Genomic DNA, 17,388 nt, shown 5'->3' with positions numbered 1-17,388 from the left:
TGAGTGTGAACCTGGTAAATAACCATGTAAATTTTTTATCTCTATTTTGCCATAAATTAAAAAGAAAGATAAATTTAACTTCTGCCATGCATTTCTGGTATACAAATAAAATGGGTGGTGTGTTATAGCTCTTTACTTGCCATTCTTCCATGTTGATGTCAAAACTGATCATAGAAAGGCGAAAAACTGGAAGCTAGAAAAAAGTTTTCTCTCAATCTCCATTCTCTGTCACTGATAACCTTCATAAAAGCCCTTGCCTGCTTTTCCATAGGTGGAGGCCTGATGGTTTGAGATTTAGGTAGCAAGGCAAAAGTCCTCTTCCATTTTTTACTTGTATGTCTGAAGTATTATGAGTTCTTCCTTTGTGAGTTTTTCTTGGGATTTTTCTTGGAAAATTACTTTATCTTCTACACCCTTCACGTATAAAGTGGCAGCAGAAGAAGAGGTCCAGGTGGAACTGGGAAAACCTTCCCTCCCAATCTGTTACAGAGCAAATGTGAGGATTTCTTTGAATGAAAAGCTGAGCAGAGCAGCTTGTCTTGCTGCCTGCTAGCGTGTGTGCTTCTATTAATATAACCAGAAGGGGATCTGTTAGTGTGCCTGCTCTCTAACATGGTGCTCTGTCTTCTGAAATCTCCATGCAATCACATAACTCTGTCATATCGGTGCGCAGTTTTAGAAGATCCTGAATTAAAGCCATGCAGATGTCTCAGTTTCTCATAGGGTTCAGTTTTATAAATATTTATATACACAAGACTTTTGTTTGCCATTTGTTTACATTAAGATATGCCCATTTATTTTAACCCTAGGAAGAGAAGATGATTAGCAATATACTGCAGAAGTACCCACAAAATGCTTACGATCAGTAAGATCTTGTCCTATGCTACAGATTTTCTTCCTAGTTCAGCTTGAGACATTTGTGTCTACAATTTTATAGTTTGGTATTTATTTTTGAAGGTGTTATTCTTGTAACTCCAGAAAGAATTACTTTCATGGGGTTATCTAACAGGCCTTTTTAAATAATTGGAAAATAATGAGGCACACCTTTGAATTTAAGTTATCTAATTTATTGAATCTAGATAGTGAATGCTGTCCATGTAGTTCAGTTCATTATCAGTGCATGTTGACACAAAGAAAGCAGAATTTGACCTGTTTCTGAAACCAAGAGTTTGTTGTTGTTTAAATAAGTGATGCATGACTTTTCATATGCCGGATAATAGTGCTTTCTGATTGTTTTTTTTGTTTGTTTGTTTTGGGTTTTTGTTTGTTTGCTTGTTTGCTTGTTTTTTTCTGTTTGTATCCTTCTGTTCTGCTTTTTTATTACCTTTGCTCCTGATGATGTTTTCAGTCATATTACTTCTTTCCAACAGAGCACTTACTTGTACACTATCAAAAATTTAATATACTGTTACTACCAAAGGGTTTGGGGTTTGTTTTGTTTTTGTTTTTCTTCAGTGCTTTGGGCTTCTTTCTACTTTTTCCAGACTCACTGTTTGTCTTCAAGATATTATTGCTACCTTCTCACCTGTCAACATGGACCAATAATTAAGGCTAACCCAACTGCAAGCCTGTTTATCTTTAATTTGTGCTCTTTCAGGATTACACATGGAGTGAACAGTTCTTGCTTACTGCTTGCTGGGACTTTGTGGGTGCTGAGCTGCTTGGCAGCAGTTTCAAAATACAGTGTCAGCTACTTTGGGTTATTTCTTGCCTTTAGCCTGAAATATGTGTCATGTATAAAATCAGTGGCTGAAGACTTCTACTATTACACTTAAAAGATTTAGAAACATTAAACAGATGCTTTATACGCCTTTTGGTGGTTTGCTGGTAGTTACAGTTCTGTTTCCATTACATTTGTGCTCATATTTTTGAGCAGTAATATGTGTGTTCATTGAACATTGAAGTGATACTTCTGGCTTCCAAAGTATTTGACATGTACTGATGTACATGAGAAATTGTTGCATTTCTTAGAATTGTACACATCTTGGCAGATTTAGTGTGCTACATATCTGTAAATATTGCTTAGGAATTGGCATGCCTGATACAATTACATTGAGCAAGGCAGAAGTGTTTTATTTAATTATATGCAATATGGTGTAGCAACTTGTTATGTTTCTGAAGCTTTTTAAATGTTTTGGCTGTTTTAAAAAAGTAACATTATTTTCAATACATTTAAGTGTGAATATTTATTAACATCTATGGTTTACTATAATTATATCAAATGTAACAAACTAAATACACCCACCAACTTATATTTTATGCAATAGTACTCTATTTTATAATTAGTTCACTTAGTTTTTTGTGTATATATATGATCATACTAGAACTACGTTTACTTGAATCTTCAGTTGTATCATACATTGTGTCAGTCTCTGAAGCAAATTGCTTCCTCCTCAAAGATTTTGAGTGATGAATCTTAGCAGCGCAAGTTCCCTGAGACTCCTGCAATAATTAAAATATTAAAATAATAGTCCCAGATCCTGTCCTTAGAAATCAGCACTCTGAAGGCAGTTACATGAGAATGTTCCTTTGCGAAGTTGAGTTTTCAAGGGATGGGGTGGGTAATGACAGCAGGGAAATCCACTTTTTCCTCTTTCCTTTTTTTTTTCCCCCCTCTGTTCATTCAGAAACTATGACTTGAAGAATGTCATTAGGCTGTAATCCACTCATTCCATGTGGTGGTGGGAACAGAGAACTGGATATTTCATTTGGACTGAGTGAACCAGAGTCACTCTGAGCTGAGCCCCCGCTGCCATCAAACTGAGCTATTTTCTTCTTGATCATTTTTCTTTCTTTTGCTCGGCGATTCTGGAACCAGATTTTCACCTGTGGTGTTATTAATGAGATCAAATTAATTCAAAGTAGTAATCAAAATTTATAGTAACAATGGCAATGAAAATAAAGAGTTGATAATAAAATATAATAGAATTCTTTTTCTTCATTTATATTAGAAGTGATTTTTGTGTGTACCTATATTCTTATGTATTTTTAAAGTTCTGAATTATTTTTTTACTGGGCATTATATATGTCTGTTACAGATACATGTCATGTGTATAAATAGATACATTAGTATTGCTTAATCACAGCTAATTTCCCAGGCTAACTGTGCACATGTAAAGACTCTTATTTGTTTGAAATCTACTTTTGGTTTAAGTATATTTTCTTATGTGAAAATGTTTTCCTTATCATTAGGGGTTTTTTGTGTTCTTACTTCTCAATTCTGTGTTCTCGCGCAAACTGAATGCAGAAGCAGAGGAGGCCACTGAAAGAGGAAAATATTTTAGAGAACTGAATATGTATGTTTAGAAAGAACAAAAGTTTGTAAAATTCTAAAAAGAACAATCTCTTGTTTAAATTTACCTGGGGCAATACATCTGCTTGCTAAGGTACGAGATGCGTTATTCAGCATCCTCCAACTGTAGCAGCATCACTGCAATTCTCTTACATAAGGACAGTCACTACATGTGCAGGCTGCAGAGCTGTGCTTCCTAAGTGTGCTCCCCAATGCAGGGATTTTAGGAAATTATTTATTCTGAATTTCTCTAGTCTTTGTACAAAAACAGCCAAGTCACCCTGGGCTGCTCAGAAGACTAACTTTATTCAGGACAGAGCTTCAATAAGTACTTGTTATGAATGAATGCAGAGCTGCTTTCTTGCTGGCTGAGGAAAAGATGAGCTGTAGAAATAGTGTCAACAAATTTGTAACAAAAAAACCCGCATAGATTATCTCGTATGATTGCTCTTTGAATGCTGAGTTTTCATTTTCCTGGCTTACAGCTGAAACACATCCAATGCTTTGGAGTTTTCTGGCCACCGTTTTTGTGTGACTGCAAGAATAAATAAAATTGAGAACAGAGCTAAGATACTGTTAAGCTGAACTGTTTCAATCCTAGCTGTCTAGCACATAAGAATAGGTACTTTTTATAGTAGAAATAGATCCTAATGTTTAGTTACCCACAATTGGAGGTTTCTGTCAAATTAACCTATTCATTGATTTGTATCTGTGTAGTGTGTTCTCTGTGTGCCCAATATACTCACAGACTTTATCATGGTGCCTTTGCACTACTCTGGACACGGAACGTGTGCTGGTCATGTCCCCCAGCAGTAACAGTGCCTGGTGAACGAGTGTGTAGGAATGATGGATAGGCTCTGTGTACCTGTCTTTCAGATAGTCCCAGGTTTGCTGCAAGTTCTGACTTTCTTCTTATTGTGATATATCTGTTGCAGTGAAATTCCTTCTCTAATTCCAGTCTCTGATGATCTGTGTAAACAACTCGGTACTTTTCTTTTGTTCTTGTTTTACCTGTTCAAGAAAGAAATGTTGAATTTGATTTTCTGTAGCATCTTGCAAATATCTCAAACATTTAGACTTTCATTAAACTACAGAGTACTTGTATGGGATTGCTTTCTGTGTCACAGAGAAGGAATATGAGATGCAGGGTGAATAGGTGAGTGAGCATTGGTTATCATAACTGTCCTTCCCTCTTTATCTCCCTCTTTCTGTAAACATACATTTAAATGTAAAGTTCAAGTGAAAAATACTCTGATGCATCTTAAATAATTCACAGCAGTGTATAATTGGTGCTGGCTATATTTAATCTCACAGAGGTTTCATTTCAGGGTTTATTGAACTGACTTCCGTGTATATGCAGGCATAAATAAACAGGATTTCAAGACTGAAGTTCAGCCACAGTTTATTTAGTTTTACCTTGTCCTAATTCTTTATTTGAATTTTTAAAGATCACCTCTCTAAGACAAAGAAATGTCCTACTAGAAATGCTTTTGCTCTCTTGTGTGGCCATAGGACATTCTTGCAAGTTGAATATTTGTTTGATTTGTTTTTAAAGAATGTACAGTCCTGCAAAATGCTGAATGCCTGTAGAGCTATTACTGGGAGAAATCTGTGTGCTGAGCTTCCCTTTCCAGTTGAAGGCACTCGGCAATTTGTAAGACGAGGCAATAAAATACTTGTAAAATTATTTCAGTATCATTCTCTCTCTAATGTATAAAATGAATATTCTTAGATGTATTGGATAAATACTGTTAAGAGAAGTATTACTTGATGTTTAGAAGATAGCTCTCATTTCATATGTTTTTTAAAACAAGTCTTCATATAATAAGGAGAAATAACTTTTCAACTTATTTGTTCTCCTTTGCACTTTCAACAGCCAACTAGATAGTTTTCCCTTTTCTTCTGATCTTCCCAGTTTTTTTTTGATGTGAGTTTTCTGGGACAAACTGTGGGACAAAGACTCCTTTAAAGTGGTTCCCTAAAATCCATTGAGGTGTTAAGATGAAGCACACGCCACACAAAGGAGCGACAAGGAGATCTTATCAAGAACCCCTTTCACATTCAGAAACACAAGCCAATTGGTTTGGAATTTACAAGCCCTAAACAAATGTCAGACTCTTTCATCTTAGCAGAGGAAAAAAGGACAGAAATAGATGAAGGAATATTTTTTCCTCAGTTCTCTCTAGTTTCAGATCAACAGTGAGGATAAACTGTGATATTTTTATCTGAAGGCTGGAGGTAGACATAATGTAAGACATTTTGAAATATGCATAATTGAGGATGTTTTCCCAAATCCTATGCCACTTTGATTTCTAGTGTGCAGGGTTTTCCTGGCTAATTTTGCAGGACTAAAACAATCATCAAACTATCTTAACTTTCTTTCAAGGTACAAATTGTTGGCTTTGAAATATTTGCTCTAAGTGATAGTTGTAATGTTAACAATAGTGCAGATATTCAAGTTCTTGTAAACTGAAGGCTTAGAAGGTAATCTTTGAAAACAAGTTAAAATTCAACAGGGTTATTCCGGCTTCACTATAATCAGCAAATATAGCCATGATTTGAGGGGGTGGAGAAAAGGAATAGTTTTCCCCATTCCCCGTGGTCATAAAATTCACAGAGTATTTCTTCTGAAGACAATAAAGCCAGGAGAAGGCCTCTTTATTTGCTGTGAAAATCATCACCCTTTCCGGCAATATAACTCCTGAAGAAAAGAGGGAGAAGGAAGAGACAAGACTGCATATCAAAGCAAAGTGAAGTGTTGAAAGGGTCTGTTGCCTCAATATGACAGATAGGCCTCAAAACCTCAGACAATGTAGGCCAGTGGAAAAATAGATGTCACAACTAGTTTACAAAGCAAAATAAATTAGCATTAGAGCAGAGGCCTGGCCTTTTTTCCTGCTTTTCTATTTTGCTTTCTGGCTGTGTTTCTGCTATGATGTAATCTGAATTACTTGTACATCACTTCTTGTTTAAACAGAGACATGAAATGCGTTGACTGTAGTTAAAAAAAAAAAAAAAAAAAAGCTGAGGCTGATCATGCAAAAATATAAAAATAATATTGTCCTTTTGTTTAGTCATCGCAAAGTCCATTCTCTTTCTGAGAAGGTTCACTCCCAGATTAAGCTCCATGAAGTTTTAAAAAGTATAAAATCTATTTTCTAGGCCCTCGTTTAGTTACTTTCTTTTCAGAAAGTTTAATGCCTCGAAGACTCACTCACTCTCATAAAATACACATTTTGCTCTCTTGATTACACAGGGTTTAGAAATGAAGTTTTTCTCTTACACAGCTGAAGTCTATAGGGCATTTTGTCATTGATTTTTAGTAAAAACAGGATCAGACTGAGAGGAAATCTGTAGATGATATTTTTTTTTTTCTCATTTGGATAGGCTGGCTGGGAAGATATCTTTACCAAGCCCATTTTCAAGGTCTGGTTTTAAGAATTTCTTATTGCCTCGTATGTTTTCAATGTTTGTGTATTTGAAATAAAAAAAGGCTTGCTTCTCAATATACTGTGGGTTTTAGTAAGAGGATATAAAATTTCAAATCCAATTTTATTTGCTGAAAGGACTTAGTACTTCTATCTTCATGTTATTTCATCCTGAGAGTTGACTTGATGGGGTAAATTTTCATTTCACTTTTCCTGCAATTTTGTTTTTGTGTATAAAATGCTAAATATAAATATTAAATTGGAATAGGGTGAACATAGTAGAGTCTAAATAGAGGGGGAAAAAAATCCCGTTAACATCCCCTCCCCCCAAATAATTCTTGTTCTCTTTAGGACAGTATTTCAGTAGGCTCCCTCATTTAATTAAATGTGTTTTGATTTCTGTTATTCCATGTGGCTCACATACTGCGATGTGAGTACACACCACTGCTGAAGTTGACATACACGTATTTATGTATATAGATATATTTGTGACGTTTGGGGCTGTGCTTCTGAAATTTTAAAGCAATGAACTGTATTAAGCAGTGATAATATTGAAGGGGATGAGCCAGTAGGTATTTTGATGGCATTAATAATATAATGACAATTAGGAAAAAGGGAGAGCAGTTCTGTTTCAAAGAGCGGATCTAATGTCAGCAAGTCAGTTTTCTTACATTATCTTCTAGAGAAAGCATCTGCAAGTTACCATGTAGCTGTTACATGCATAATGTTAGTCATCATTGTTTGTTTATATTTCATTTTCCCCAACTTTTTAAGTGTCAGTATTACATTTTTCCAGTTTTACACTTAACACTATTTTAAAAACACCAACCAAAGGCCCAATCTATTTTGTAATTGTTTTGCAAAATAGCGCATTCGTGCTTTACTCCTTTTTTTAAGCTGGCTTGAGGTCTTGAGCCCAATTCTGTGAAGTCCTGAGCTGTTTTTAACACTTCAAAGGCCTTGTCTCTGGGAATGTACAGCCTCAGGCTATGTGTCTATTGACAGATCCTGTTTCACCTGTCCAGTACTGTTCATTAAGTATTTCTCCTTGTGTGTAAATTCTGTGTAAGTGCTTTCCAGACTATGATTAATTTAAGCACTTAGCTGCTTTTCTGAATTACATATTTATATAATTTATGAAATTGAGCAAGCATGGGAGAAACCTTTCAGTGTCTTCCATGTCTGTGTAATAAAACTTAGATTTTTAAGTGTGTTTTATTCCTTAAGAATGCTAACACATTCAAAATTCAGAAACAACGTGACAGAGACAGGGCTGCCCCACTGACACTCAGTAGTCTCTGTTGAATTTGGTCTGCAATCATGTCTTGCATCTCTTCTACACCTGGAAATCTCCGATGATGTTAATGAAGTTACTGCTGATTCACATGAGCATACATAAGGGTGAAAATCTGCCTGGCTTTGAAAACCTTTGTAGAGGCTCCAAGTGGAAGGATAGCATTGTGTATCTTAATGTTCTCTAGGCATTTTGTACTCAGTAATAGTGGGAAAACAGTGTGCATCTGCTTTATAACTAAGAAACAATTAGCAGACTTATTTTGCTCATGAGTAATAACCATTTGAAGGAGGATGGTGTCTCAAGCAGCAGAGCTGGTTTTCTGTGTCTTCTAAGATTGCTTCAATTGTAATTGCTCTTCTTTCTTTAGAGCATTTTCTTTGATGCTCTCTAACACACACTTACTACTTTTAACCTTAACAATAGATTCAGCAAACCTTGCTACACCCAATTTACACCTTGGGAATAGACACCGAAAGGTTCATCTGGCGTGCAGCTTGTGGCAGAAACAGGCACATCAACCCGTCACACTTGTAAGAAAATGATTTTTAATTGTACAATTGCAGCAAGCTGACAAAGTCTGCTGCATGAGAAAAAGAAAGAAAACGTATTTGAAACTAAATTAGGAAGAAGCTTAACTGATGAGATATGGGGTCTGCAAACGAAATAGTCTACACAGATCATTTGAGTCAGATTGTTCCTCTAGGAAAATTTCTTCTCACCAAAGAAATCAAAGTAGGAAAACAAATGACACAGGAATAAGAGGAAAAAATGCATAATCACTACAGTTGGATCAGCACATGGTTTTCTTTAAAAATATTTAAAAGTCTGTAAAGATTTTAAAAGATCAACCTGATTTCATCTTGATATTCATCTTGCGGCACAAGTTTTTTTCCTGTAAGTGTTAAATGTTGCTTCATTCCTTGTCCCATGACATTCTCAAGATTATCATGTGTTTAATCCAAAATGCTTAACAGAATGTTAGAGGAAGAATTCCTGGACTTAAGTGAGATGCAGCCATAGCTAAACGTAACAGCCATTCCACTGTAGTAACCATATAAAGCCTTTATGGGATGAAAGTGAAACTAGTGCAAGTTTAGTTAAAACTGCATTAAACAGCAGTAGGCTAAATAAATGTCATAAATGACCCACCAACCTATGTGCTTCAAGTAAAGTTAATTATTTATAAGATCAGTGATAGTAGGAGATGCTTTCTCAAGTGGAAAGTTGAATATACACTCACCAGTAGTGTTTGCTTGTACCGTTTTCCTCATCCATTCATAAGAGCTGTGCCTTTGGCTGTTGGGAGAGATGTGCTGTGCATTAATTGTTTCTACAGGAGGTAACCCTCCAGATCCAGTGGGATGGAGGGAGCTGTAATCAGCACAACTGTAGGAGACCTGTCCAGGAGACGAGCCATTGATCTGTGCAGCAGCAACCGTGCTGGAAGGTCCTGGGCCATAAGCGTTCCAGTCCTCCCTCTGTGGGCCGTAGTGAGATCCCCAGGTTCCCGCAGGCTGCCCATGGGTGTCCAGAGTTGGCACATGATGATATCCCATGTAGTCTGAATAGGGTGGAGTAGACACAAAGTTTTGCAGCGGCAGGTTGTTGTTACCCCTTGCAGATCCTGGATACATGCTGGTCTCTTTATCCAAGAGGGAGCTCACATACATGGTTGTCACAGACTGTAAATACCTTGTCACAACATCTTCTTCTTCTGTATTTTTTTTTGCTGCTTAAAAATATTTGTGTTTGGTTTTCTCTAATAATGTCACTCTGCTTGGAATCTTCTACTTCATCCTCTTTTATTATCCACTGTGTTACCAGGTGCTGGTGGTAATGGTTTACCAAGATCTTGTCTGACGTCAGCCTAACTGCCTGCCTCATAATTACATTTACATTCAAATGAAGGGCTGACCCACCCCACCTTTCTGCTAGTTCTGGTGCTTTCTCTTTTAGAGAACTTTTATCTATCCTATTACCCTTCCCTGATATTCAACAGCAATTCCAGTACTGTAAGGTGATGCAACATCTTACTTGCATTTGTAACTTAGTAAACCTTCTTTTTTAAGAACAGTGGTTACTATAATAGCAATGTTTGGTGTTCAAATTATTCCTGTCCAAATGTGGTGTGTGATCAATCAAGATGTAAATCTGTTACTCTCTTAATTTCTCAGATACTAAAAAAAAAAACACTTTTGCATTTTTACTTCTTAAATAAAGGGACACGGTAAATTTGAATAATTGTAAGTCAGTAACTTCAGAATACAGAGCACCTTGTAAACAGCATGTCTTGATTATAACTGTGTCAGAATTTTTCCCTTAATTATTGATATTTGTAAGTGGTTTTCCAGAATGGGAGAAATTAAAAATCTCACTGGGATGCACATTCACACTATCTCCATGAAGAGTAGTTTAGAGATCCCTTCATCTGATGGCCATTGCAAACTGATAAATTTTTCAAAGCAGACAATGAATCTTCCTAACAAAGATGTTGCCAGAAGTACAAAGAAAAATGACAGTAAAAAGCAGTGGAAAAAGTCTTTGATTAGGCTCAGTAATATTGTTGGCTTCTGTTTCAAACTGAAGACAACCTTTATCTGTCTGAAAGGCTGGGTTCCTTCCTCTGAAACTGTTGTGTAGTCAGTCATCTGTTTTCTGTGGTGGCAGCTTAGGTAAGTGCAATCAGCAGTGAGAAACATCTGGGTTATCACATTAGTGCATCAGAACTGCCTTGATGCTTTTCTGTGAAGCGCCTGACACACGGGCACTCAGTAGGCCAGTGTAAGCCTTCCCACTGAGAAAAAATACTCTGAAGGTGGCTTTATATGTCTTATTAAGAACTTGACGTTAAAATGGGAGAGCTAAACCATACCTTATGGCTTGAGAATTGCCTCTCTATGGTTGTCTAGCTACAATTTGTTGAGTGAATTTGATATATTTTTATCTTGGATGGATTTCTTTGCAATAAGCTATTTGTCAGGGGCTATGCTTGCAAAAGAGGTGCAAATTACAATGAGTTGTTTCCTTTTACAAAGGTGTTGTTTTTCATTCAGTATCCTTTGTATTTTGACACTACTTGTATTCACACATCCCTTCTAATTCCAGCACTAAAGGATTCTAAGTGTGTACTTAAAGACGGGAAAGATATTCTTCTTCTACTTTGGGTTCATTGGTTGTTTTTTGGTTTGGTTTGGTTTTTTTAAGGAAATAATTTTTACTGAGAAGTGTAGCTACATTTTTCTTTATTTTTTTTCTTCATTATTTATTATTACATATTTCTTTATTAGTCCTTAGTATCCTGAGAATGTTGGAGAAAGTTGCATAATGGGATAGGACATGGAGAAAGTAAGACCTTCTGTAATTGCTGTAGCCTTATAAACACAGTCATTAAAAAACTGGAAGAAACTCTTGTTTCACTTCATCTTTAAAGAAAAGGAATTGTAATACATTTTTTGAGAGCCAACACACTGTGTAGTACTTATGTGTACTATAAAAGAACAAAGAACTCTATTGAGCATCATCCAAATTGAAGAAGGTATGTTTCCTCTACTGCAAATATCCTTGGCATCTCTGGCCTATTTGTGAACATTCTGCCAGCAGTTGAACTCCAAGGTATTGCTCAGTGTGATGCAGAGCTGCCAGTCAGAGCAGATCCATAGGAGGGCAAAGTTTTGTCTCCATTGATTTGATCTAAAATCCATTGACATAGTACATGTGGACATGGGTTATTCATAGATTTCAGATCAGACACATTGTTTGACTTCTCCTAAGCACACCTCACATCTTGGTGAATAACATTTGATCTCACAGAATGCATTAGATGATGGTAACATTTTAAATCCTTAGACTTCCTCTTTCTTTATGAGATGCCTCTGCACATACCCCCCACAATTTCAGTATCACCTAATCCTATTTTTTGTATCTCAGAGCTTTATCCTTTATTCTCTGGTCTTCTTTTATCTTTTGTTTATGCTCCTCCTTTCCCTTTCTTGTTTTGCCTGTTCCATTATCTGAATTTTCTTTAGATCTATTTTGACTCTTTCCAGAAGGTAATTAGATCAAGATACACCGATGTAGCGAATTGCTACACTGATTTGATACTGGCTAACAATAGTAAGCTTTGAATAAGGCATTTTGTTTAAAAAGATTTACATAGCAGGATAAGATTGCTGCATAGGACTGCAGATTTTTAACACCAAAGTGAGAATAAGATAACTAAAATTGAAAGATTCAAATTATCTTCTGCACCCTGACTCTTATGCTTCCCATTTAGTGTAACAGAACCATGTGGAAATATTAAAAAGGAATCATGCATTTACATCTGGTCTAGTAGTTTGAGGCTACCAAAAATTTGGGGTTGATGTTTTTTGAGAACAAATTGACTGTTAGAATCTAACTGCCTTGCCAAGAGCCATTTCTTGGCTATTCACATGTCCTTCCTGCTCAGACCCAGCATGTCAGTAGTTTCAGAGCCACAGAACAACTGCATCTTTGATGTGTAGTAGTAACCTACACTATAGTCCCAGGAACACTTTTAGTGGGTATTGCTGTCAGGGAGGGGGGGAAAAAAAAAAAAAGAAAAAAAAAAAGAGAAACAAAACAAAAAGTGAACTTCCCTTGCCCTGTTCATATCTGCACTATGAGGGGATGGCAATGAGTTGCTGGTGTCAGAGGAAGGGTGAGTGTGCTGCCTATGCCTGTGTAAATGCTTGTGGAACTATCCTGGCACTGTGGGCCCCCTCCTGACTTTCTGGGGTGATTGGAATCATAGAATCAGAATGGTTTGAGTTGGAAGGGACCTGAAAGATCATCTAGTTCCAATCCAAGCAGTTCTTAGGCAGTGGGCTAGATACGCAGAAGTCTCACCCATATGGAGGTTTGTATTTATACAATTTTTCTGCAGTGGCTGATAAAAACAGAACAGCAAAGATCTGTATGGTATTGGCAGCAGGAGGGCTGTGCTCTTTGGCATGCTTCAGAGAGCTGGATTGCCAGAATAAATGAACTCCAAGATTTCAATTTTCCATATTTTTTTCCCACCTGTTAAAATGCTCTGTATAATTTATCTTCTTAGCCAGTATCTGCAGGAGTTGCCTCACTGTTTTATGTATGTAAAATGAAATGTACTTTGAGATCTTTGGGGAACAACATTTTCTAGTTTTGTAACAAGTGGTTGATGAACATCTAGCAGTATTAACAAACATGGTGAAAACCATCAGAACTACTGAAGTTTTGTTTGTACAGGCAATGTAGATGCTATACTACAGTGTATGTGCTGTTCTAAAAAGCATTTCTAAACTAGGTAATGATAATATAATCATAGATGTGCAATTAAATGTTTTAATGACAGCTATTATAACTGCAACTTCAGTGACTACTGTTAGATTAAAACTGGTCTGTACAACAATTACTGATATTAAAGGTGTTTATACCTGTGATAGTTTTTATTAGCAACACTTCCTCATAAAATTACTTGTCCTTTTATGTGGAGATAAGAAGAATCAAATCTGTCCCTCTTTGGAGCTTGACAATTATATGAAATCTATCTGGGGTTTTGTTTCCGAGGCAGAAAAAGCAGGTGAGTTTAGCATGTCCCATTCTGGCTGAGGTGATAGGAGCAGATGTTTATTGCCTCCAGATGACTACTCTAATGGCACATCTGTAACATCAGGCTTAGGAATCCTTGCACCTTTATAACTGCATGCTTGTAATTTCAATGGAATGGCTAACTAAGGACTTTGTTAGTGAGCTACGTATCGCTAGCAGTTTTATTGCAGTTTTTTGGAAGTGTTGTTGACCCTTTATTCAAGCTGGGTTTTGCACGCCCACCCATTCCTCCTCAAATTAATAGTCAGCTGTATAAATCTTGAGGAAAGATCAGTCTGACTAACTGGAAAACAGTCTGGCTAGTCTTGAAGGGAGGCAGATGCTCTTGCTTTCACTGAAGCTTCTACAGGCACAAATCTTCAGTTTTTTTTTTACCTTTTTTAATTGGGTCCATTCAGTAGGCAACTCCCTAGTTAGGGCTCATTTTCAGGGCTTGAAATGCAAGCAATTGCCACACTGTATCTCTGTATTGACAGATGTGGCACAGGCCAGAGAACTGAACCAGCAATGGAAGATGAATATTTTCACTGGCTGAACTGAGCTCTCCTGAGGAAAAAGAAAAAAGGAGATAGCACAAGTTTCAGTTCTGTGCTGTGCATTGCTCTCATCCCTCATGTGTATGTCTTTTGCATGAGACCAGCACTAGAAATGAAAATGTCAGTTGTCTGCAAAGCCATCCTCAAAGGTTTAATTTTTAATTCCATGCTCTGAAATTGTAGTTGTTAACAAATCCTTTTGAAAAATGATGAAAAATGACTTGTTGGGAGCTTGGTGATTGTATTTACCCTTCTGTCTGTTCCCCTACTGTTTCGCTAACTGCTTCCAACAATTACTTATCTTTCATTTCTTAATGTTAACTTTTGCATTTTATTGAAAGTAGCTACAATATGTTGAATGTATTATCTGCATCAGAGTTGTATTTGGTGGGAAAGAATGGTCTGAAGCTAAAGGAGAGTCTGATGATTCTGAAATGTAAATAATTTAGAATCTGCTACAAAATCAATACCAACAGTAATAAGGGTATGTCTTACTGCTCAACAAGTAGAGTGAATATAGCAGGAGTTACAGGTTAAATCAGTTCTTTTTAGCAGAGCAATGGAAATAAACAGCAAATCCTCTACTGATAAGTATTTGGTTTCCTTCCTGAGTCAGGCAGTGAAAGGCTCCCACTAACTGTAACTAGTTCCTGCTGACCAGAGTACAGCTGGATGGGACTATTGGGTGCTCACCAGTGAGCCCTTGAGATGTTCTTTGGTGTGGTTGTTCTTTCTTGCAGTAACAAGGGCATCGGTTGCCTTTACTGATTGCAAATCTTGCCATCCACATGATTTATATTCCTGGCATTTCTGTGGCACAAATTTAACTCTCATACTCTCAGGGAAGATGAATTATTGTCTGTATAAAAACTGTCCTGGCCCAGGGCAGCTGTATTTTATTGTAGCTCAGAAGACCAAGAACATACAGGATATATCACAATTAAGCCTCTTAATTTCTTGTGATACCTCTTAGAACAGAGTTTGTTCCAAAGTGTACGATAAAGTATTTGTGCTCACCAAGTATGAAAACAGCTGGCAAACATTTTCATCATAAACCCTGTGCCTGTTCCTTTACATAGTGAGGTTTGAGCAATGTTGTGTCCAACCAGTCACATCCAGCGCTGTTCCCACTGTGACTGGCTGCATCAGTCATTTGCAGGGACGTGTCATTGCAGCCTGCACTCTGAGGGTAAAATCTTGAGTTGGAGTCAGCCTGTGCTGCACCAGTGAACTGAATGAGGCTGCTAAAGTAGGAGTGTGCTTTTTAATTTTTATGTTAACATTCAGAATAAATATATTTTTGAATCTGCTACTTGGGTAGAAGGTAGCACATATCTGATCCTCTCTCGCGTGTTTGGTAGTGATTGCATGACCCCTTGGCAATTGCAGATGCTGCATATTTGAAGCTTTTTTTTCATTTTAGAAATGCCATTTTGAATTGTATATCTTGCTTAGTTGCAAACTTTTGGTAGAAGGTCCTGTTTCCAGTGCTTTTCTAGGTCTTTTTGTACCATGTAGATCACAATTCTCACTGGGTAATGCAGTTTAAAGGGTCGTGAATTCCCCTGAAAATTGGATATTCCTTGATCATTCTTTTAATCACAATTAGGATTAAGGGCTTAGATATTCTTGTGATGTAGTCTAAGGTATGCTTTTCTTCTTCAAGGCACTTTGGTAACAACCAATCCATCTTCACAGCAATTCTGGTTTAGAGTCCCTAGTTTTCAGATGTGATAAAAGTGATAGGTTATATGATACACCCAAAGTCAAGAAGAAATTGTCATTCTGAGAACTGGCACCAGTATCTCATGACTCACAATTGGACCTAAATAATTTCAGTTGTTTGGCTCAAATTTTATGTCTCTTTTTCTAATTATATACAATACAGCACCTAAGCAATAGCACTAGACAAGCTTCTTAAAAAAAAATAACTTCCTTTTCATTTTGGTGGGAAACTAAAGGATTAAAACACATGGAAAATATTTAGTTGAATAGATTGCTGGTAGAGTTTTAAGAAAAAACTGAACAACTTAAAAAAAACACTGGCATAACTAGAAGGTTAATAATCTCTAAGGTATTGCCCTGGTTTATAGATACTGCTTTTGGAGCAATAAATTTTAACCTTTGAACATGTGCTTCTGCAAATAAAATCCAGCCTTATTTTGTGTACTTAACAACTTCTGATTGGAAACACATAGCAACCTATAGCAAGCATGCTTTCAGCAAACTGGAACAGAAATGAGGCAGATCTTCAAAGTGGTCACTTATCTTCCTCAATAACTCTTCTACATGTAAACAAGATAAAACAGGTCATTTTGCCAGATCCCACTCTCTTTGAATGATGTTTAAATAATTCTAAAGAGAAGGAAGTTGTGTTCAGATAGATTTCTTTCTTAAGGTTCTTTCTTGAAGGACTTTTTTCTTTTAACTAAATTCTAATACAAAATTCAACTCTGTCATGGAAATGTGATTAAAATAGGTAGCTAAGAACTTGATCCTACAAAACCCTGGGGCCAGGGTTCTGTGCACTTAGCTAGAACTAGGACCTAAATTATTGTATGTCAGTTGAAAAGACAGTGTCCCTCTGTGTTCTTACCTTTTGAAAGTCTGAATCTGGAAACTTTTATTGTTTTTTCTCCAGTTTGCAAGCATTATTCTCTTTAATTGGCCAATGTGAGGATGCTTTTCTCTTAAACCTTTTTCAGTCTCTGTTAAGACTGTGTGTATGAACTGTAGGCAAAATATCTCTAGCTTTTCCTTCTGTAGACAGAATGGCTGCTATCTGTGTTTTTAATGGACTCCTCTTCTGGACATACCCAATGGGTATCTCTTTTGGGAGACCAGTGTTTAATTTGGTCGCCATGCCCATCAATATGGATGGTAAATCCCTTCTGTTCCCACATGTTCTTTGTTATGTTCCACTTTTCATACTATGTGGAAATCAGTAGGAGACTTTCTGTTGTTGAACTTGGAATTGCTGTTTCTTCATTTCACTTGTATTACCTTGCAAAGCTTCGCACGGCTGTTTCCAGCAAATGGAGCAGCATTGTGAAAGGAAGAGAGGGAATTTAACAGTGTAGATATGTTTCCATTTAAAGTTGGAAGTTTACTCTTTAGTGTTGTCCTTCTCAGAACCATAAAATGATAAATACAATTTAGAAATAGTGAAAACTGCCAGCTCCCTGAACCATCCTGGTCTACTTTTTGTAAACTTTTTTTACCATCACC

At 36.7% G+C, this 17,388-nt stretch overlaps 1 protein-coding gene across 1 annotated transcript; it reads right to left on the bottom strand.

Moving 5' to 3' along the window:
• Positions 1-2,619: 2,619 nt before the first annotated feature.
• On the bottom strand, positions 2,620-9,687 carry CDX4 (caudal type homeobox 4). The gene is made up of 3 exons (XM_051630464.1): positions 9,258-9,687; positions 4,158-4,303; positions 2,620-2,826 (listed from the first exon to the last, which is right to left on the bottom strand). The coding sequence occupies exons 1-3, from the start codon at positions 9,685-9,687 to the stop codon at positions 2,620-2,622; spliced, it is 783 nt and encodes a 260-aa protein (XP_051486424.1).
• Between the last annotated feature and the right edge of the window lie 7,701 nt (positions 9,688-17,388).

Source organism: Apus apus, chromosome 12 (genome assembly GCF_020740795.1).
Source record: "Apus apus isolate bApuApu2 chromosome 12, bApuApu2.pri.cur, whole genome shotgun sequence".
Classification (NCBI taxonomy): Eukaryota; Metazoa; Chordata; class Aves; order Apodiformes; family Apodidae; genus Apus; species Apus apus.
Note: the sequence above shows the minus strand (reverse complement) of the source record. Positions and strands in the feature narration are given on the sequence as shown.

Excerpts from the sequence above, each read along its gene's own strand:
- CDX4 (XM_051630464.1), bottom strand. The coding sequence starts at position 9,687 with ATGTATGTGAGCTCCCTCTTGGATAAAGAGACCAGCATGTATCCAGGA. Across the intron at positions 4,304-9,257 it reads GGTACAAGCAAACACTACTG|GTAAAACAAGAACAAAAGAA; the intron begins GTGAGTGTATAT and ends TTTCTTGAACAG. Across the intron at positions 2,827-4,157 it reads TGGGACTATCTGAAAGACAG|GTGAAAATCTGGTTCCAGAA; the intron begins GTACACAGAGCC and ends ATAACACCACAG.